General features: G+C 39.4%; 1 protein-coding gene across 1 annotated transcript in view; it reads left to right on the forward strand.

The window, feature by feature from the left end:
• Positions 1-24162, forward strand: part of kcnq1.1 (potassium voltage-gated channel, KQT-like subfamily, member 1.1) — a 51573-nt gene that overhangs the window by 23507 nt on the left and 3904 nt on the right. Inside the window, exons 4-15 of the mRNA XM_058088786.1 lie at positions 140-218; positions 638-734; positions 5587-5709; positions 6129-6239; positions 8414-8509; positions 8640-8753; positions 10102-10240; positions 18080-18209; positions 21402-21477; positions 23367-23461; positions 23737-23783; positions 23870-23931. Coding sequence (XP_057944769.1) covers positions 140-218; positions 638-734; positions 5587-5709; positions 6129-6239; positions 8414-8509; positions 8640-8753; positions 10102-10240; positions 18080-18209; positions 21402-21477; positions 23367-23461; positions 23737-23783; positions 23870-23931 — 1169 coding nt within the window. The remainder of the gene's footprint in view (positions 1-139; positions 219-637; positions 735-5586; positions 5710-6128; positions 6240-8413; positions 8510-8639; positions 8754-10101; positions 10241-18079; positions 18210-21401; positions 21478-23366; positions 23462-23736; positions 23784-23869; positions 23932-24162) is intronic.

The raw sequence follows: 24162 nt of genomic DNA on the forward strand, positions 1-24162 counted from the left end.
TTTTAACAGATGTGTTGCCATGCATTCTTTCCATACTTTTCTCGGTTGCAGGGCACATACTGTACATGCAGCAGTTGTTTGCTTGTGTTCTTTCTGTTAACTTCATATTCATATAAAAATTTTCATTATTTTTTAACAGATTTGATTGTTGTGGTTTCCTCAATACTGGTGCTAACACTTGGCGCCACAGGACAGGTGTTTGCCACCTCTGCAGTAAGGTAAGCCAATATAATGTCTATCCATCCATCCATTAGGGTCACATGTCAGCTGGTGGGAATCCAAGCTGAATTCGGTGAGAGGCAGGGTACACCCTGGAGTGGTCACAGGCCAGTCACATGACACATATCGACAAATAACAAGAAAGCAACATACCTGGACAACACTTACACAGGCACACGAAAAAACATGCAAACAGTGCACAGAGATGTTCAAACTGAGATTTGAACCAGATCTCCAGACTGTGCAGCAGACATGCTTCAGTATTTGCTGAATTGTTAGTGCTGGAACAATATGCACATTCATCATAATTAACCTGTTTGTGTTGCATGAGTATACATTTTATCCTTCTTTGTTTACACCTACATGAGCATGCACATAAGATATATGTGTCCGTTTATAAACTGTGATTATATTTCAGGGGGATTCGCTTCCTGCAGATCCTACGTATGCTCCATGTTGACCGCCAGGGGGGAACATGGCGTCTCCTGGGCTCTGTTGTTTACATGCATCGACAGGTACACAATCAGTTTAATCTTTTTTCAGATCCTTTGAGTTTCTTATTATCATTTCTGTCATCATTAATTCACTAGACATACCACACTTGAAACCTGTAGCATGTTGGATGACATACTGTGAGGATATGGGGGCCTCTGTGGTGTCATTTGTCTGAGATACTATATATACTGTAGATACAGTTGAGGACAAAATTCGCCTCACTATGAAATTTCATGAAGTTTCTTCAAGATATAAGTACTTTTTTAACAGAGCAAGGAACTTTCAACATAGCATTTCTGCACATACAAGTTTTCTTTGGAAGGCGCAAACTATTTATATTTGTACAGCAAAACAGAATTATTGAAGAAAAAACTAAAATGACATTATTAGCCCCCTTGAAGAAATGACCATTTATTAAATAATTGCACAAACCAATTTTGTGCAAATGATGTGCTTTAACTTAACAGGTGATGTCCTTAAAGCTGATCAGGCGATTTCACTCAACAATTAAAAGACTCATTATGGGTATTTGAGCTGAGCTATTGATGCACACATAGCAGGAGAACGATGTGCAATGCTATCCAAGTGTTTCCAAGTGTCAAGAATGGGAGTGAGAAGTAAAATCCAGACATTCAAAGACAACCACACAATACAGAACAAGCCTGGCAGTGGTAAGAAGCGGAAGGTTTCAAAGTCCCTGGACAAAAAACTAGTGACAGTGTCACCAGTGACCTCAGAACAACTGGCTCTTGCCGCTGGTGAATGACTTGGCCACATCAGGAATCGTAGTCTCTCAGAAGACAATCACCAGAGCCCTGCACAGGAATGGACTGTGAAGTTGCAGACCAAGAAGAGACACCTTCAACCCTTAAGTGCCTTAAGTATGACTTAAGTATGCTCAGGACAACCGGGAGAAAGATTATGGATAATGGAAGCAATTTGATATTGTGTGACCGCCTTGGATTCAAGAACCAGGAGATCAAGTGGGATGTGTGCAGTCGAATTTGGCTTATTTGAGAATATATTGTTAGAAATAACCATCACATGTCTCAGTACACGACTGAACATGTGTGAGTATGATGATTCTTATGACAATTATGATGCTAAAAGTGCATGTCTTTCAAATTCTGATGGGAAATTGACTAGTTTCATACCTACAGTATGTCACATAACTATAATTTAATGGTATACATCACAGTAGGAAGAAGTAGAGCTTATGATTTGCATTATGTGATACCGGATGGTTGTACAAAGTAAATAATTGGTAAATTTAGTAGACACCACTTGAATATCAATGTAAAGACTCTAGTCATTATCATTGTCGTGACTACTCAAATGACTGCAATGAGAGAAGACCGGAGAGACCACTGGTATGTGGTTGTGCCTAAGTTTCAACTGTGTTTAATCTCGAGTAGCAATTTGATGCTAATGCTCTTTGATTCAACCTAAATTATCAACCTAAATCCAACGAATCCGTAGTTTAGCTCACAATCAATATTTATCTAATAGCGTAAAAATATATAAAATCCTAAATGTCATATAAAAATGGATATTCAATTCTAATACCTACCTTCTCCTCCTTATGACAACTCATGCCCCTGAGTTGAAAACTTTATTTTTTTCTCTTCGGCAGTTTCCTCAGGTTCTTTGCTCTTTGTAAGCTCACCTACCGAGATTTGATGTCTCTCAGGAGGAGTGTCAGACCTTCTCTGGCTGCATCAGAGGCCTTCTCCCACTGCTTTCTCAGCTGCCTTCTCTCTCTGATCAGTCTTTCGATGTCTTGCTGGATTTGGCTGTTGTTGGTGTTGCTTTATTGCTTTTCTCCATACTGGTAGTTTATGTCTCTCAATTTGTCCAACTTTTTCTCTGCTGTGCCCAATTGTTGTTCGAGGATTTTTGTACGGTCAATGTTGATTCTTTCCCACCCACTCTTTTCAACAGCTTCGGGCCTCCTATTTGGTCTGCGCCATTTGATCTTAGCCTTTTGGCTGGGTGGGATCCTCCACTGGCATTCCTCCTCAGTGACAAGAGTGGTTTGGTTCTTGTCCCGTCACTGTGCTTCAATTGACTTATTTTGCTTGGTAGGAAGTATGGGCAGCTGTATTAATTGAACAACATGTGCTGGAGGTCACATTGGGTTTTACCATGTGGATATGCTGCATTGTAACCTCTATATTTCTTTTTTCCACTATGATGCTTTGGTGAACAGCCTTCTGTGTTAACATCTGGGAGTTTAGAATTCAGTTCAGTTTCATTTACTCCAATCTCTATCCAGTCTTAATGGTATAACCTAATTTAAATCCACACTAAATAGCATTCTCATGCCTCTGGCTTGTAAACACAATTTGCACAGTTGCTCCTTGCTGGCTCAGGAGCAGATGGGTAGCAATGCCTCTTAAATGTGGCTGCCAGATTTACTAAACTTTGGGTAATGATTCCAGGAAAATATGCTTGGATACAATAACACGTATTTGAAGATGAAAGCAGAGGTAGGATCTTGGGGAGCTACTGACGCTTACAGCCAATCAGAATAATTTAATGTCCAGAAGTGTCCAGGAAATATTGGGAAGAAATACAAAAAGAAAGACACAGAGGCAGACAACTATTTTACTTATTTTAGAGGGGGAAAAAAGCAAGACCTTTGCCAGGAAAAAATGTGTGCAATGGCCTCTTTGTGTCCTTTGTGACATGCAGTAAAACCATGTGGTGAAATTTCTGGGCCAAGTTGTGTGTAAGAATACAACATCCTTTTAATGGGGTCCAACCCAGTGAAATGAGTACTGTCAGTGGTTGCATGCAGCATTAATAACAGATGAGGTGAAAGCAAAGAGAACGGTCACTTCACGTCAAGTTTTTCCTCAAAAGCCAAAAAGTGGTAACAGCAGATATCTGTTTTTGGTCTTCCTCAGCTAAACATACACAACTCCTCATTGCATTTACAAGAATATCAACTTTATCAAGAGTTATTTGCTGGAGTTCAACTGTGAGTGATTGGTATTGATTTTCTGATCTAGTTCATTTTTAGCAGCCGTGAACTGTAAACGGCCAAGCAATCAGTCTATGATTAAGCGATTGTTATGTTGTCAAGGCGGAGCAGGAGCCAATCCAAGCTGACTTCACACCCTGGACTGCCAGCAAATCACAGGGCACATATATAGACAACCACCACTCACAGCTATGATGATTTAGGGGCTGATCTACCCAAAGTCTGCGTATAAAAGCATTTGCAACCTTGATAGCATGCACAAAGCTGGTGCACAGAGGATTGCGTCTGTCAAATAGTCGACATACTTGGACTGTGGATGTATTTGGACTGTGTGAAATAAAAATAGTAGAGACATTTTGGGCTCTAATTTCGAAACGACGTGTGGCCAGCGCACTTTGCAATTTTTTGGCGCAGAGTGGCACACCCACGCCTCCATCCCTGCCATCGGGGCAAGTGGCAAAGAGGGAGGAGAGAAGGCGTGAGAGGGTTTAACACAGCCAAGTGTAATCTTAACCAATCAAATGAACGCCTCTCAAATGAACATATAGGACTAGACCGTGCATCAGAGGCCACAATTCGCGTCATTCACCAAATATGCCACTTTGTGGGTCATCTGTTTCTGACAGTTACAGCATCAGGCTAATCCAGGCATCTTGCTTGTTTTACACCAGCATTTCATTTTCTACATCACCAAATAGGAGAACCTTTGATGGCATATTCATGGTATCTCCTCCTCATCCTCCTTGAGAAAAAAATAAACTGGAAAAAAATAGATCCTACAACCAGATTTTAACAACCAACTTTATATTATTTGTTGTTTTGAGTTGTTCTTAATTATTAGGTGTCTCATGGGTCACTTTCTCTGTTTCCACAAAGTCTGTTGACTCATTTGTGTGACGTCTTTTGATCTGACACCAGATGTGATGGGACGTGTGTATACTCTGTGCCGGTCAGCCAATTTATCACTGGGTGCGCTTCATCTGCGCCAAGAATAAACACGGTTGGAGCTGGCGAGCTTTCAGCGCACCTTTGGCGCTGTTTTGTCACGAAATTGTCACTGCTCTAAGCTCAAAATGTGAATGCACTGCCATGCCCATCTGGGCGTAGCCCAGTCTATCAAATTGGCTGCGCTTACCATTGCTTGGGGTGCGCCACGAAATTAGAGCCCATTGTCTATCCAGCAATGCAATTTTGTAGCTGCTGGACTGGCTGATTTGGCCCAAGTCACAAAAAGGAGTCTTGCCATATTTCATATGGAAAAACTCCTTGCAGCATTGCATTTTTACAAATTTCCCCACTGAGGGACGAATAAAGGCATATCTTAATTTTCTTGTGTCTTGTGTCTGGATCATTAATAATTAATCATTAATCATTAATAATGAGTCGTTTATCCCTGTCATGTTCCTTTCCACAATAGGGTGGATTTCACCTGGAAATGCAGCTGTATAACTAATGTAATACAGTATAAGTAATGCCACCAATCATAGTAGAATCACCATGGCCACTAATGGTATGTGCAAATTTTTAGTTTGCTCATGCAATTTACCGCTCCTTATTAGCAATCTTAGTAAATCAGGTCCTTGGAGAAAGCTGTAATATATGGTGATACCCACGCAATATAAACACACACACACACAATGATAAAATGCAAACTCCACACAGAGATGGCCTAAGATTCAAACCCAAGGACTACATGCTGAGGCCAACAAGCTAACCACTGCAGCCGGCGTATATAACGCCTTAACAACAAAAAAATGGCAAAGTTGCATGGCAGACACTTCCAGGAAGATGCACAGTTAAGAATGATCAGAACAATTTGAGATAAACATATGTATCAATATGTTTTATTATCCTTTTGTTTTTTTTATGTTTTGTGTGAATTTTAGGAGCTGATCACAACCCTGTACATCGGCTTTCTGAGCCTGATCTTTGCTTCCTACATTGTCTACCTGGCAGAACAAGATAGCGACACCTTTGGAAACTATGCTGATGCCATGTGGTGGGGAGTGGTAAGAATCTCTGTATTTGCCCAAGTGGGTTTTTTGAAGTGAACCCATAATCCATTCACTCCTCAATCACACACTGGCGGTGGTAATCTACACATCTCTAGCCACAGTTGCACCTTCGCACATCAAACATTCATTCACATTGATACAACATTGTGGGCAGCATTGCTGGCAAGGTGGGTGAAGTGTCTTGCCCAGAGACATAACAGTGCCTGGGTGGAGGGAGCGAGGAAACCTGGTTTGTGGATGACCCGCTCTACCTCCTGAGCCACTGCCTCCCGTTGAATCCTGTTCAGTCGTGATCATGTGTGATGTTATACAAGTCCTCAGCAACACGGCATAGATGTTTTCATTGGCTTGGCTATTCTACTGTTCAACATGTCATTTATAAAATAGCATCCAATCTCATGTGTTTGTCTAAGATAACAGTAACAACCATCGGGTATGGAGACATCATCCCTCAGTCGTGGCTTGGAAAGACCATCGCGTCATTCTTCTCAGTCTTTGCCATTTCCTTCTTTGCACTTCCCGCGGTAAGTGGAAGCAGGTACTACATTACTAAGCCTCAAATATCTGCTTTTTAACTCTTTCAGTATTATTAGATATACATTTTCAATTTGATATTGTTAGTTTTGTAAGTATTTAATTGCAAAATGATATGAATTGTAAAAGAAACAAAACCGAGGGAACCCAAGGGTAACAATTTTAAACATACTATTCTTTATTGGATTATTTCACTTTGCAGACCTGCCAACATGTAAGCATTTTGCATACACGGCACAAATTATGATCCTCGAATACAATTGTACGTCTTGCTGCTCTCCTGGTACTCATTTTACACACGCTCGCTCCTCCAATCCCTCTTGCTTAGCTTGCTTAGTCCACCTAAAAAAATGTAACATTGGATCATAAAGGCTGTGTGATTGGTCAGTGTGTATATGATTGTATTTGTGTCTGCGAATGCCTTCTCCTTTGATTGTGGATCAAAATTTCTCAACAATAAAAATGACTGGAATAACACATTGATTAGTTCAAGCTGCAATAACACTCCCATTATTTATTTAATTGTAATTGTTTGCTTGCCATGAAAGAAGCTAATAAGCTAATGGTCAAAAGTTGTTGTTGCTCACAAAGTTGACATGTCACACCCTCAACCCTGATGATGATCTATAAAAGCAGGGGTGTCCAAATTGTGTCCCAGGCACCACATGGGCCCTGTAGATTGTTTTTTTTATTACCCCAAGAGCACATTGTAGAAAAATGTAAGTAAAAATAAATTTTAAAAATACAGCAAAATGGGAAATGGCTGGAATGTTGATGCTCATCAGTATAGGTGTCTCAAGATCGCATATCATGAGGTGTTGAAAGAATAAAATGTGACTAAATAAATTAATCATGATAAATGAAAATAAACTTGTTCATTAATTGCAAATTCCTCTTGAAGATCTATCTATCTGTCTGCATGGATGTTTGTTTTCCTCATCACTTTTCTCCAAACAGGCAGGAAGAGGCTTCACTGTGTGCATTGTTCAGCACTTAGAAGTTTCACAGAAAGACTTCAAATGTTGTGAGACAGAGCGAGACCTCTTGCCATTCATATAGTCGCTTTGTCTCTATGCAAGAGCAGGCCTCTAGCATACACACAGCAAAAGAGGGGAGCCTCATGAGAAGCAATACAAGGTAGTAGAAAACAGGAGGAAAAAAGATGATTGAAAAGCCACACAGCCACACAGGCCCTGTGTGGGAATATTAATAATGAATAAGGTGAGCCCACCAACACAAATGAGCCTGGATGCTGTTTTTTGTTTTTTTTTAATAAGTTGTGGCAACATAAAAAATATGAACTTGCTCACATAAACATCCACCTGACACACTTTTCCCATTTGGGGAAAAACTACACACAGACAGTCAACAAAGTAAATAGAAACATAGTAGCACAAAGTGGTGTGCCTACACAGGGAGTTTATTTGAATACATTGAAATGTTGCAAACGTGAATACAAATTGCCAATAAGAAAATGCAATTCCACAACTTAACAGAATGGAAGCTGACATATGAAAGGAAGAATTGCATTATTATAATGTATTGTTATTATATAGCATAAAAGGGGTTTATTTGGTTGAAAAAATATAGACTATAATATTGTTAAGTGTCTATTTGTGGGACAATAAACATTTCAAAACAACAATACTGTTGTTATATTTTTTCATTGTAATTTTAATATAAATTCATATTAAAATCTTTTTTGATCTTAACTCATAACTCATAATAACACAAAGCTTTGCCAATCAATATACTTTACTTTATACTTTCAATATACTTTCAGTTACTTGCAGTTACTAGGGGGGAAACTCATTAAAATGTCTTTAAGGTTGGCAGGTCTGACATATGTGATCCCAAGTGGCACAATGGTTAATAAATCGGGTTTGTCAATGATAGAACCAAGAATTCAAATGCTTCATGCTCTTCCGGTCCTTTTTTCTGCTTGTTTCTGTCATTACACACATGGCTGACTCTTCTTTGATTGAAATAGTACACAGCTTTGTCGTTGTTCTTGAGCAAATATCAACCTTCATCTGTTAATTTACCGGCGATCCGCAAAGTATTATATATACTAACCATTTTTGCCAAGGCTTTACTATTTTTGGCACAGCTGCCGCCTACAAGTATGCTGTTGGACCTTAATGAGATATGATTTTCTTCACAGGGAATTTTAGGCTCAGGCTTTGCACTGAAAGTGCAGCAGAAACAAAGACAGAAACATTTCAACAGACAAATCCCTGCTGCCGCACGTCTCATTCAGGTACAAACAGATGAGATGCTGCCGTATTTATTTGTCACAGAGTGTGCTCCCTGAGCTCCCTGCGCAACAGGAATTGTACGTAAAATGTGTCCTGTGCAACCCTCATATTTCTCATCTGCCCTCTCCCCAGACATCATGGAGGTGTTATGCAGTGACCAACAGCGATTCTGCCACATTTAAAATGTTTTTGAAAAAGAGAACTAGCACCTCGAACTCACAATCGAACCCAAAGCCGAAGACATCGGTGGGTACTCCTTTACAATGATTTCTCTGACAATGATCTGTATTCCGTCAAAGGTTTTTAGAGACGTTGAAAACATTGTTAATTTAGGTTTATTTAGATTTTAAAAACGTCAGGGAGAACTAGAAGCACATTTGAATAATAAGCATTATTTCAATAATATAATAATGAAATAATGTATCTCACCACCGCATTTATTATGTGGTTTACAGAGAGTTTGTGGTAATGTTAACTTGTTTAAAGTAGTATAAAAATGCTTGTATATGTTGTTTAAAAATGTTGTTTAAAGTTGTGGTGTGGAGTCACAAGCAGAAATAGAGAAATGAACAAATAAAGGGTATATTGAATGGTAAGTTGAGCTTCAAAGCCCTGTCAGATGGCTCTCACAACACGACCAAAGTAGCACATGGACTGCCAGAGAGAAGTGAGGAGGTGGAGCACTGTCTGTGTTTTTTATTGTCATTTACACAGTGCTACCTTGGCATATGTATTTACCAACTAACGAATGTTTTGCTGTTAGTTATCGTCAGGAATAGCAGAGGAAAGCTATTTGGGGGCTTGTGTCATTGTAGCCATGACCAACACAAGAATAGATGGAAATAGCATGAGCAGCGCTAGCATTAGCAATGCACTAGCTAGTCACTGGGAAAGATTTTTGACACATCAGTAAAACATTTGTACTAGCGATGTTCCGATCAGGTTTTATGCTGCCAATACAGATCCCGATGAATAGGACCAAATATGAGATGAAAGAAGGGGGAAATACAGTATAAGACACAAATGTGCATTCAAGGACCGTTGAAGAAAGTGGGACAAGTCGCTGCTCACGTTAAACATGCAAAAACTGAGGGGTTTCTAATGCTACATTATTTTTTGAATAAAAAAATAAAATAATGGCCCAGGCTCCATGGCGGATAAGTGGTTAGCATGCCGGCCACACAGCTAGGAGACCCAAGTTCAATTCCACCCTCAGGCATCTCTGTGTGGAGTTTGCATGTTCTCTCTGGGCATGCGTGGGTTTTATCCTGGGACTCCGGTTTCCTCCCACATTCCAAAAACATGCTAGGTTAATTGGTGGCTCCAAATTGTCCATAGGTATGAATGTGAGTGTGAATGGTTGTTTGTCTATATGTGCCCTGTGATTGGCTGGCGACCAGTCCAGGTTCAGGCTCGGGTACACCCTGGACTGGTCGTCAGCCAATCACAGGGCGAATCTAAATTGTAGGAGATAAAAATGCCATCTTAGTGTGTCATAGTTTATAAATAGACAATTGAAACACAAGATGGGATCACAAGTGAGGAGGCTATTCTCCTGAGACATTTTGTTGAGATGTTTGTATTTCTTGGACAGGTGAAGATGAGAAAGAAGCTGAAGACCAACAACAAGGATATGAATCCAAATTTCCTCGCATCTCCTAGCGTTACCTGTGACTCTGTTATAGACAGCAGGATGGATCTGAGCTGCGATGTATTCAGTGCTGTGGACATAGGTAAGACAGATAGTAATCATAGTGTTAAAAGAACAATGTGACCAATTGTCATCATTACAAACGGACGAGCATGAAAATGTGAAATAGCAAAGGGGAACCTACAAAACCCCACTGAGTGCGCACTGCTGCATAGTATAATAAAGTCATGATGAGAATGACGATATGAAGCAAATGAAATTATGCATGCATTCTTTTAGTGTCAGATGAGGGGGACTGTGTAATGTGCTCTGCTCTCCCTGACCATGTCCACTTCCATTTACAAGAAAGAAAGTAATTACCATTCAAGACTGAGGTTTTTTTTTCCTCAACTTTTCCTGCAATCCGTATGTAGCTCGAGTTATGTTGTTCTGTTGTGAGCAGAAAACAACAGAATAATTTGCTTTTTAGCACTGACTTGCAAATAGCATCGGAATCCAACAAAACATCATCATTTCAACCAAGGCTTCTCTCTCGTCATGCGCTGCCATGAGTCCTACTTCACAAGACTCATATTGGTAATACTGTAGCCTGATCAAATAAGTGCACAGATCCATGAGCACATCAATGCCTGGACAGAAAATAGGCTGGATTGAAAACACCTGTGGTGGAGAAAAGGCTATGTTGTTTTCAGCAGGCTTTTTGGTGTAACAAAAGTCAATATGATTGATTGAATTAGCGTATTTATGTCTTCATGTCACGTTGTATGTTTCTTATTAATATTCTTTCACTGAGCCTGTGTGATTTTTCTTTCATTGTATTATAAATATAAAATGCATTGTGCATTAGAAAAACTGCCACCATCAATGCTTCAGGCCATTAATGTTCAAAGAAGCAGGAAATATTTAGTCTCTGATCTTGTCAGTCGGTCGCTGCACGGCGACCGACTGGTTAGCAGCGAGGAGGCCCAACTTCGATTCCACCCTCAGCCATCTCTGTGCGGAGTTTGCATGTTCTCCCCGTGCATGCGTAGGTTTTCTCCGGGTACTCCGGTTTCCTGCCACATTCCAAAAACATGCTAGGTTAATTGGTGACTCAAAGTTGTCCATAAGTATGAATGTGAGTGTGAATGGTTGTTTGTCTATATGTGCCCTGTGATTGGCTGGCAACCAGTCCAAGGCGTACCCTGCCTCTCGCCCAAAGACAGCTGGGATAGGCTCCAGCATGCCCATGGCCCTCATGAGGATAAGCGGTAGAAAATGAATGAATGAATGAATAAAGCTCAGGGTGCAATCTATTATAATAAGATATTACATTATATTGATATAATAGTCATTCATTTGGTCAGGAAAATACACACCTGATCACAGTTTTAAGACTAGTTGAAAATGTTTCCACTGTTGGAGCTTAAGGAAGTTCTAAGTAGAGCTTAAAAATGCAAAAGGAAGAAATTGGAGTGAGACCAAAAAAGAAAAACTTTGAATAAGAAACCATGACAGTGAAATAGTCTCAATAATCAGCTGATCAAAAGTGTATGACCGCAGCCTTTAAAAGCCAAAATCTTAAAAAAAGGTGGATTCAGTGTCAGTTTCTGTCAGGTAGTCACACTGTCATGACCTATGGATGGTGAAGGTAAAATAACTTTCTATGTTTGAACGCGGTTGGATTGTTGAGCTGCATAAAGAAGGCATCTCACAGTGCACCATTGCCACTGAGGTTGGATGCAGTAAGACATTCTATTGAACACATTACTTTTTGAACATTTTATTGTATTTTACAGGGCTTTTGGCTGTTTTTGAACGGTGGCCTTAAACATTTGCTCAGCTGATGAACAGCCTATTTCAGATTCATGATTGTTTAATGAATAGTTGACCCCAAACATTTTATAGTTTCACTCCCTTTTTGCATTTTGAAGCTATACTTAGAACCTCCTTAAGATCCAGCAGTGCAAAATGTACATTCTTGAACATTTTCAACGGGTCGTAAAAGTTTGATCAGCAGTGTATCGTTTGCTATTGCACAATGTTTTGTGAGCAAAAGCGGTAGAAAATGAATGAATGAATGAATGAATGAATGAATAATCCACTTGATTTTACTTCTACAGTCCTCCCTCACGATTTAGCAGCTTCACTCTATCACGATTTTTTACAATTATATTACTTAATGAATCATACTGTTTCGTGGTTGAATACGACCCATTATTTGTCAAATTAGTCAATATGCATATTTAAGGTCATGAAAGGAAAGGTATACAAGACTGTGCTGAGACCAGCTATGTATGTATGTTGTTTGGTCTAGAGACAGTGCCACTGAGGGAAACACAGGAAGCAGAACTGGAGGTAGCAGAGATGAGGATGCTGAGGTTCTCATTGAGAGTGACCAGGATAGATAGGATCAGGAATGAGTACATCAGAGGGACATTACATGTTAGAGGCCTTGGAGATAAAGTCAGAGAGGCCAGACTGAGATGGTTGGGACATGTCCAGAGGAGCGATAGTGAATATATTGGTAGAAGGATGCTGCGTTTAGAGCTGCCAGGTAGGAGGCGTAGAGGAAGACCAAAGAGGAGGTGTATGGATGTAGTGAAGGAGGACATGAAGGTTGTTGGTGTGAGAGAGACAGATGCAGAAGACAGGGTTGGATGGAGGCGATTGATTTGCTGTGGTGTCCCCTGAAGGGAAAAGCCCAAAGAGAAAGAAGAAGACGGTAATGTTACATATTTTTTTTCCTAAATTAAGCATTTTCAAGCATAAAAATAGCTAAATGAACTAAAATAATACAAATAGTAGGCATTCAGAAGACTATAGGGGACTATAACAATGTTTAAAACTGTATTAGAGGGTTGTAAATGAGTTTTCTATGCTTTAAATATCAAAATATTCAATTTACAAACAAGGAATCCTGCCTCACTTAATTCACTTATCACGGTTGGGTCTGGAACCGTCACTCACGATAAACAAGGGATTACTTTATTATTTATAATTCTGCACTAACATACATACTATATGTCATGTTCTATAGCATGAATAGTTAGACATTTCTCTAGAAGTCATCTTTTTAGGTTGTACTGATTCAATTGTACCTCTCATTATTGTCAGAACTCGTCTCATCTCTTGTTTTATTTTGAAGCCAGCAGCAGATTTGTCAGTTTGTCGGTGTTCATTCATTCTTAGATGTGAGTACAACACATAAACCAAAAATGTAACGTCCTCATGGAGGTAGCCATTTGGTTGGAGTGTAAATTACTAAATTAATTTTAGGGCTAAAAGCTTGCACATCATTTTAGATTTAATAAAATGTCCATTTCAGTCAAAATTGCACAAATGTATTTGTGGGCATGGGCAATGCAAAGAGAAAAGTTCCAACTTCAAACGATGAATGTGATAATGGGTCTCACACTGACAAATTGTTCAAAAGCTCAGTTCTGCAAAGGGAAAAAAGTGAAGCACATTTGGACATGGAGGAGGACATCTTTCATTGTTTCATGGCTTGCTGCAGCTGGTAATGAATGTCTCCCAAGCAACTGGCTTTTTTGATGATTCATTTTCTATCTTCGTCTCCTGTCTTGATATTTGTCTCCATGGTTTAGTGCCTTGTCACACTGTTGAAGGACATGGCCAGCTGTTGCTAGTGTCCATGGTCTTCATCTACAAAGCCCAAATACCATCCTGAATTTTACAAAACCACTGGTATTGCACATCCCTAGCGCCCACGAGTTTGCTCCTCTCCCGTCTTCCAGAATCAATCTGCACATCACAGTAACATGGGATAGTCCATTACATGAGATATGAGAGGGGAGCAGTTGAAGTGCTCTTGATAGATTACTAATTTGTATGTACATTTAAGCACATGAAAGCTATTGCTTGTGTTTGCCTAATGGTAAGTGCACCCCTCCATGTATTGTATGGACTCGTCAACATATGGTGACTGCAAATAGAATAATCGTCATGGTGGCAGTCCTAAGTAACATAAACACAATTACCCACCAGTGGAGCATCCGAACTAACAGATAGATGAAAAACACAGCGAGCACACACTTCTCCTCAAGGTGGAATCTATGAACCACAAATTGTGTGAACGTGTGCATATGCCACTTTTTTTGTCCATGCACACATTTTGGGTTTTTGGTGAGACTTTTTGTCAGGTTTCTGGTAGATTTCCATGAGGTCCCAGTCTTTCACATGTCCTCATTACAGTCACCATCTCTCTCTCTCTTCTTGTTGTTAAAGGTCTCAATGAATTCACACCTTATGCTGTCATCCTTATGTTTTCCTTGTAAACACATTTTCATTCTTGGTAAAGTGATTGTGACTAATATTGTTTTTGCCCTTGCTTTGCTTTGCCGTCATTTTCCATCATTGATTGTGGTTGTTTTTTACTCGTTCTGCACATCAGCAGTCATCTTTGACATCTTTGTCTTCACTGCAGTTGAACTCACCACCAGCAGGTGTAGTACCTAGTATGTGTGTATTCATGTGCTTACAAATAGTGCTTTGTAGATGAATAACAAAAGGTGAATATTTCTGACTGACTAGACTGAAGGGAGGAACCAACATTTAGATTACACAAACGATGATGAGCACAAAAGTTGGTCGATGGGACGGCATGACATTACAAGATGTCACTATAATCAAAGAGGGAGACCTTTGATTCTGTATAAATATCCAAGTGATGATTATTTTATTTTTAGTAAAGTTCCTTACCTGAAGACCTTGAAGTGTTCAAAACAGGTGCAGCATACCTCATTGTTGGGGCCAGGAGGGGGTGGGGGCTCATAGTTGAAGTGATCCGCTATACTGCGTCACCTTCTTGTGCACTTTTAGTCAGACTGTCCCTCGACTGTCGTTAGATAGACCCAGCATGGATTTACTGTTTGTTTTTACACGGATCCCAGTATGGTGTGATATGTTGAAGTGGATGTAATCATAACTTAATGGCTTTCTCTGACAACCGATATTTAAAAGTTGTTTATGATCAAGGTTGACCTTTTCCACAAAGCTCATAATTTCATCAGAATACATTTTACACTGAAATCAATATAATTCCAAATCCAATAATGGTGAATTTGGTACAGAACATTCCAATAGAAAATAGGCTCCAGCGTACCCATGACCCTAGTGAGGATAAACAACATAGAAAATGGATGGATGGATTTATTGTCAATTATCTGCTCAAAACATTACATTAATCCAAGGTCGTCAATACTTATTTCATTAACACAAAATGACAAAAAATAAAAAAGTAATGTTCATGGCCTCAGCAGCTCGTCCCAACACATTGGGAATGGAGGAGGTGTGATGATGTATGTGTGATGTGGGGAGCAGTTTTGGCAGAAAATGGAGATAGTCATTATAAATCTTGGGAAACATTGAGGATGTAAGGAAAATCATGGCGTGTATCATGTGTCTGGCGTGTACAGTACCTTAGCTTTATGGTTTTTGGTTACCTTTGTTACACTAAGGCAGTGCTTCTCAATTATTTTTTGTCATGCCCCCTGTAAGGGACAGAAATTTTTTGTGACCCCCCTGATTTGAAATGCTAGAGAAACTGATAATATTTTTTCATTAATCTGTACTGTACAGACTAAACTTATGGTAATGTTAATGGTTTTATTTCATTTGAACATGCATCAGAATACAATTGAGTGCATCACATAATCAGTTCACAGTTCCACATGTCCAAAAAAACTTAAAAATGTAAGTTTTAAAAACTTAAAGCACAAAATGGATAGCATACAAGCATAGTCAAGAATCAAATTGCATGTTGAGTACTATAAATTGTACATGTTGGTAGGTCTGCATTGAAATGAAAGCCCCCCCGACAGTTCCCCACGACCCCCAGGGGCTGCACTGTATGAGTTTGCTCAGTTGATGGCTGATGCAAAAAACACTTCTTGTCACTTTTAATGTGTACTGTAGGGGAAATTGGTATACCTCTGTACCAACCTGAAGGTTCAGTCCAGCAAAATCCAATTACAAATTCATGTACCCTTACACCTCTATAAAACATATTTTCATTGGTTTTTTGGCTACATGCCTTTACATTGAGCTAGAAAGTCAAAATCCGAAAATGAAGATTGCACTGCAATGCATGCTTTTGGACTGTAGGAGGAGATTAGAGTACCCACATAAGTGCGGTGAGAACATACAGACTCCACTCAGAGAGGCCTGAGCTGATATTGCAACCATAACCTCCTGGCTGTGAGGCATATGTGCCAACAACACTCCCATTGTACATGAAACAGGGAATCCAATTTTCACACACAACCCACACACTCGTTTTGCTTAAGGAAACCTCAACAGTGCTAGGGAAGCAAACTGGCAACTCTCCAACAACCAGTCAGTTTCCATGTTTTGATTTGCAAGTGTTTGAACCAAGGTACAGTAGGTCAGACATGTGGTAATTGATTGAGCAAATGCCATTCATGTTTGTTATTTTTTTTAACCACAGGATGAATAAAATCCAAAATTCACACATACTCAAGTCTACACATTCTCTTGATCATGCATGTTCCTTTCACAACATTAGCAGCCAAAGTAAATTGAGGTTTCTGCTTTTTCCAGATGCAAATTGCTACAGGCCAAGTAATTGCGGCGTGAGCTCAATTTTGTCTGCATGAAAAGACAGCCACTGTAGGAATCACAGAAGAGAACTTGCAGTAGCAGATGACTGGAACTTACTAATGTGGTGCACACTCACATTTCTATTAGGCTGATAAGACAATTACAGATGAAACTGGGCTGATGTGACAGGGCTGTTATTATAGCCTTACATACTATCCTACATATTAAGGAGTATTCGAGGGTGCAATTTTGATGACCCAATCATCATCTTCTTTATCACTCTTGATATACTCTGAAAGGGAACAAAAAGGAACCACTGGATTTTCCACACCATGAGGTACATCGGACTATAAGGCACAGTCTCTATTTCTGGACTTAACACATACATAAGGCGCACCGTATTTTAAGGTGCATGCGGTCTACAAAAAAAAGGCAACAGAAGCTAAACAGTGAGTTTAGTTAAACTTTATTTTACTATTTAACAATACACTCACCGTATTTTCAATTAATCTTCTCCCACCAATCCAAGTCCTTCTCTTCTGTGTCTGAATTGAACAGCTGGGCAATTTAGCCATCAAACATGCCGGGTTCCCTCTCATCATTGTCAGTTAAAGCAGATACCTTAACCCAAGCATCCGCAATCCATTTACAAATGGCGGCGTAACTCGCCCGGCGCAGAGAGACTCCGTTTTGATTGACATACACTTCCACTGCCGACTTTACAGCCGCACGTACGTACATATATGCTGCCTCATCACTTTGTGCTGTTAGCAGGCTAGTTAGCAGTTTGTGCACTGCCTACTTCATCCATCGCTCTGAACTTCACTTTGAACTCCTTGTTTACTCCAATGTCCAGCGGTTGTTCTTTTATTAATCCTCCTGGAATGATGGCAAGCCTATGTACTGTATGTATTACATCATGAACCCTGCCAGCCTATGTACTACCATGTCCCTGTGTCGGCGGGAAATGGTCCAACAGTCAATCAAGTGGAGTGTTGATTTTGGAACTCAGTACACACGTAAGGCGCACCAAATTTTTGAGCAAATTAAAGGCTGACTTCAGGTGAGAGGCAGAAGTACACCCTTTACGATGCTTTACAATGCATGGCCAAGTCAGTTGTGGTAGCTTTTTCAGACTTCTAATTGGCCAAAATACACATGGCAGCCAATGAATGTGTTGTTATGTGGACAGACTTTTTTTTGAACACTTCTTACATTTCTGGGTTTTTTGTTTTTTTGTTTCTTTGTTTCTTTTAATCACCAGAGTGGGGAAAATTGCAGTTTTTGAAAATATCCTTGATTTTATTCACTTCACATGAATATAAAAGTCCTGTAAACAAGATGGTATGTGTATCTCCAGAGAAAAGAAGTCCTGGCCTTCAGGATGTCCATTGTCCCACTGGCCTGCCAAGGAAATGTAGTTTTGCAGATGACCTGGAGCAGGAGTCAGAGCGAGACAGTGCTCCGAACGCCTGTCTCTCTACATCACAGTGAGTTGATTCTCACCCATTCTTTCATTGCCATGATGCTGTTTTTTAAATGAGGGCATTAAATTAACAGGTTAAAGTAGACATGGTGTGTACTTAAAAATATATATGTATATACAGCCGGGGGGGACAAACTGGTATCTTGTCCCAGGCAGGAGGGGGGCCCAGAACTGGTGTGTGTGCGTATGGTGGGGGGACACTGTCCCGGGCCAAGCCAAAGCTGTCAACAGTTCACGTTCACAGTTCATTTGTTCCAGACCTGACTGTGATAAGTGAATTTCCTCAAAGTAGGGTTTTCTATTTAAAAACTGAATATTTTAATAGTTAGAGCATAGAAACCTGTTTAGGACTAAATATAGTTTTTACCATTATTAGAGCACTGTAGACATGAAATAAGTCAACTTACATTCCCATTATTCTTTGTTTACACCACATTGCGCAGGCTACAGGATCACTGTAGGGACATAAGAGCACTACCGAGCTAACTAGTTGGCCTCTCTAAAATAACTTATTCTAAACTTAAGAATGAATCAACAGAGTGGGTAAGAAGGAAAAAGTAAGATGTCAACAAATTACCACTTCCACATGGAATGGGAGAATAACTTTTTTTTCACTCTTCACCATGTCTTCATCAATGTAACTACTGATGACTAGCGACTGCAATTTCTTCAATGATTTTGGAAAAAACAGGATAGAGTGAGGGTGCAATGTTCAAACTGCGATGTAGCGAGGGACGACTGTATATATCTTTACAGAGAGACTCCGTTTTGATTGACATACACTTCCACTGCCTACTACAAGATTTTTTTCAATATCTTGTTTTCAAGAGTGGTTAATGTTGTGGTCTTAACTACATAAGAGTGGTAATGAAACTACGTATATTATAAAAAACTATATTTATAAATAGTTATATATAAATAATACATAATATTATACATAATAATATATAAACTATATTTATAAACTATATTATATAAACTATATTATGAAGAAATACCATAATGCAAGGCAGTTCAACACCACTGCAAACTACATCCACAATTTCTATTGAAATTGAGCACTATCTTTGTATAGGCAGAATGTTTGATCGGCTCTTGTGTGTTTGATTCTGCTCGTTTTCCCAATGAAGTGTCTCGTAAATGAATTCAGTATCTGTAATTAACGCATATAATTTACCCAGCATATCGTTGTGAAATGACTGTTAAGGAAAGTGCTTGATGACGTCTGCTTGATGACTGAAGCACATTGACAAATAACGATAAAGTAACTGGGCTGGAAGAGATTACGTGAAGTGAAACAAACCGGGCTAGAATTTTTACCCCTTAGGACTTCCTTTCTAAATTGTGTTGTAATGATGAGCTTGTTGTTGGGACACATTCAATACAACATGCTACGGATACTTGGCTTTTGAACAACAATGGAACCTTGGTTATTCATTCATTCATTCGGCGGGGGTACACCCTGGACTGGTCGCCAGCCAATCACAGGGCACATATAGACAAACCACCGTGCAACCGAACCTTGTTAGTGTGTCATTAATCTGTCCGAGAAGGATCGTCTCAAACCGAAATCAATTTTAACTGAATCAATTTTATGACACGGATGACTTTCCACAAATCATTTTAGCCCCAAGGGCAACTTTCCTGTTGTTTTCAAATGCTGCGGCGATAGGAACAAGCCCTGAGCGTCGTAGCGATGCTGGTGTTTCAGGTGACAGATAGGTTTGAGGTGTTGAAGCTCAATAGGTGTTTTTAAACCCTCGTCATGAAGCATTTGGAAATGCCCTCGTCTGGAACAACAAATGTTTGTTTACAAGTGAGCTCAGGGGAAGTTACAACAGGCAGGAGAAAAGCGAGCGCTTGATTTGCTCACCAGCACTATAAAAGTAATCTCGTCTATCTGTTTTTTTTTTAATTATTAGTTATCAGATATATTTTGATTGGATTTATTAGTATCACATCATAATTCCTCATATTGGTCCAATAATTTGGATTTTTAATTTTTTATAGTTTTACAATTAGTATAGTTGTACATTATTCACATTACCACCAAAATCAGTGTTTGGTGTTATGAAGTTATGTGCTCTGCAGGGTGCGCTTTCACTTTCTTTTTCCAGCTTGCAAGGAAGGAAGGAATGTTTTTCATAATCTGTCTGCGCTATGTAGAAGTTTTTGTATGGAATATGTGTGATTTCCTATGTTCATTTCTAAAATATAGAAAGGCTTGTTGGTAGATGTTTTTTTTGGTGTAAGTCTTTTAAGCTTCCTCTTGCACAAAGAAAAACGTCAGATAAAAGCAGAGTTCCAACCAAAAAGCCCTGGTGCTGGATTAGGATTTACACACTTTTACCCCGATCAAGATAAGGAATCATTTCTTCAGTCTTCAACATCAGCCTTGCTCAAGTGGAATGAAAACTGTGTTCTCCATTTACTCTTGGTGGTGGATAATGGATTTCTATTTCACAGAGCACAGCCTTCACGATATAAGCCAATTTCTACGTTCTATAGCTACACCTGGCTGATAGCATTGCCAGCTGATGGACAAATATCAATATAGAATACACACTGCTCTTCCCGCCACTTACTCGTTTGCCCCGGAGAGGTGGCAGTAGTCCATAATGATAACTGTGGTTAAATGTGCAACCATCTTTTGAGGGTCATTTCAGCGAGGATGTCACCGTATTCCAAGAAATATTCCTTTACGCTGACTGCAGGTCATTTTTACGTATTCAATTTGTACACTTTACCTGTGTTTGACTATGAAAAAATGGGGGGAAAAAAGCAATCAACATAGCTTGAGAATGATGATAATTTCCCCAGGAAAACCATTTATTTGGTTGACCATCAGCACGTTTATGTAAAAATATATATCGCCTGCAACCTATTCATTGCTTCATGATTGTGGTTTGTTTCATGGTAGAGTGCCTTATCTTAATAATAAATTGTAATAAACAAAAGGTCATAGATCACGGATCCGTTTCTATTGAACTATCAATCAATGGATTATAAACCTGATGTCACACAAATTCTTACCCCAAGTGAAGTAGATAATCATAATAAGCACTTAAGATTTGCAGATTGCTGTCAAAACTCCCTTCTTAGCAAATTATTTGATTTGAAGTGTGGTTAACATGGTTCTTCAACATGAATACAGTGAATGAATCATACTATTTTTCATGTCAAAACCTTTCAACAGACTAACTGAGTCTCACAGACGGGCCATTCGTGTGATCCAGAGAATGCGCTATTATGTGGCCAAAACCAAGTTTCAGGTCAGTATGACATTTTGTGTTGTGAAGAAAAAGGGGGATTTGTTTATTTATCGAGGAAAAGGGTGACATTGACAGTTCTGAAGCTTGACAAACACTTTTTCACACCACTGTACATAATATGAGCATGTCTGACGTTGTTTCCAGTAGTGTAGAAGTGCGTTCAGACGTGTTGATCACCTTGACTAGTCAGCAGAGATGGGAAAAATCAGTAAGAGTGCTGGAATACAACTACAACAACAAATATTTGCTATTTTAAAATATTTTTCTGATAATACCCTAGTCTCTCATTTATCATGGTTAATTTGTTCCAAACTGGGCCATAGTGATATGAATAGAATCTTCTTCTCTTTCGGCTTTTCCATAGGGGTCCCCACAGCAAATCAATCTCCTCCATCCAACCCTGTCTTCTGCATCTGTCTCTCTCACACCAACTACCCTCATGTCCTCCTTCACTACATCCATAAATCTCCTCTTTGGTCTTCCTCTACGCCTCCTACCTGGCAGCTCTAAACAGCATCCTTCTACCAATATATTCACTATATCTCCTCTGGACATGTCCCAATCATCTCAGTCTGGCTTCTCTGACTTTATCTCCAAGGCCTCTAACATGTAATGTCCCTCTGATGTACTCGTTCCTGATCCTATCCATCCTGGTCACTCCCAGTGACAACCTCAGCACCCTCATCTCTGCTACCTCCAGTTCTGCTTCGTGTCTTTTCCTCAGTGGCACTGTCTCTAGACCAAACAACACCGCTGGTCTCACCACAGTTTATGAATGGGATATTTGTGTTTAATTAATAGAGACCTTCTAAATACAGTTGTCAACATTATTAGAGCCCTCGCGACATGAAATAACACCCCCAGAGTCACTTTTACAATATAGTAGATACAATAAGAGTAAATAAGTCTTAAATAAGACTTGAGAAATGTGTTCCCTAGGTGAGCAGAGAGAGAGGCGGACAGGAAGTGACGTCAGGGGTTCATAGTTGAGATTCAGTTTGTAACCAAACATTATCTTTATTCAAATCTGCAAAAAAACGGCTGTTGTTCTGGCGATCATGTCTGGCACTTGTCTCACCGAACATTATAGTAATATTACTGACACCTAGTGACCAGTGTAGAATACTACACATCAACAGATTTGAATGCGTCTTTTGTATGTTTTATATTTGTATTTTGGTTTATTTGGCCAATTTTAATGCTTGAAAATGTTTAATTTCGGCAAACACTTGAAATAGCCATTTATTCTTTTGCAGATTTTTGGTCAAAAAATGTTTTTTTTTTACTTTTTTTCCAGAAAATAAGCATTTTACAGCAGAACACACATGCAATTTACACTAAAAGGACAATTTATGAATACGTCATTATACAGCTAAATAGCATGGCATGCATGTACCACAGTTTAAGAAGCCCACAATTTTTACCTTTATGTCTTTATGCTTCTCTGATAATGTGAAAGTGTTGAGGTTTTGCACTTTTTTCACTCCTTAGTTCCCCACATAAGGGAATGAGCTTTGTTTATAACAAAAACAAACTTAGTTAGGATGGTGAAATGTTGAAGAAGACGGCGCTGCTGAATCACTGACCGTAGGCGGGAAGGTCTGGTGGCTTTTAAGTGGGGGTGGACTGGCCAGCGTTATCAGAGCTGGACCAGAACATTTAATGCTGTCGTGCTGCATGCACATCTCTGTCAACAAGGTTGCTGGCCTTATTTAGTTCTACTAATAGCACTATAATAAACTGTATTGTATTACTGTAATGCAAAGCGTTTTTTTGAGTATTTCCAAGGAAATGTAGTGCGGTGAATGCTGCATTCTTAAAAAGTGTGTTTGCAGGCCTTTTCTAAAGAATAATTTCTAAAGGAGGCCCGATGTTCTTTTTCTTAATAGCAAGCTCGTAAACCATATGATGTTCGAGATGTGATTGAGCAATACTCCCAGGGTCACCTCAACCTCATGGTGCGAATCAAGGAACTACAGAGAAGGTAAACTGCGCAGATGAACACTTGATCATTTCACCAGAACAGATAAGGACAATGTTGGAGTAGATAGGAAAATTGGGACAGTGGCTCAATCCGTAAGGATTCAGGCTGTGGTTTTGAATCCTGCTGTGTACGCCATCACTCTGACATCTCTCCTTGTCTGCATGTGGTCTTTTCTCGACTGTGACAAAATTTCCTTTTGCGGAATAAAATTGCATCATTTAGGAAATGTTGGGACACCGATTGATCAGTATTGAATGTCTGATTATGTCTCTCAGACTGGACCAGTCACTAGGGAAGATTACTGTGTTCCAGACAGGAGCAGGTAATTGATTACATAACCGTTTTCAACGACTACAGCCGATGCACACGTGTATCATATATACTTATAAGTACTGTTTCTGTTTGTAGATCGTGCTAGAGACAAGGGAAACAACTCCATTGGATGCCGTCTCAGCAGGATGGAGGACAAGGTGAATTTATGTCATTTTTTGGCAAATTTTTGCTTTACATCCACACATTTTACAGTATCTTATGATGTCATTCTGTCAAAATGAACACTCGGGTGGTGGTTAATTCAATTGCCATTGTCCACTTGCGAAACAATTCAGGTCCAAGCTCTAAAATATGCCTCAGACACTTAATAAACAAGTAAAAATGTTTAGGTAATCACCATGAATGAATGATAATGTAATATTGATGTA

The sequence above is a fragment of the Doryrhamphus excisus genome, chromosome 12 (assembly GCF_030265055.1).
Source record: "Doryrhamphus excisus isolate RoL2022-K1 chromosome 12, RoL_Dexc_1.0, whole genome shotgun sequence".
NCBI lineage: Eukaryota > Metazoa > Chordata > Actinopteri > Syngnathiformes > Syngnathidae > Doryrhamphus > Doryrhamphus excisus.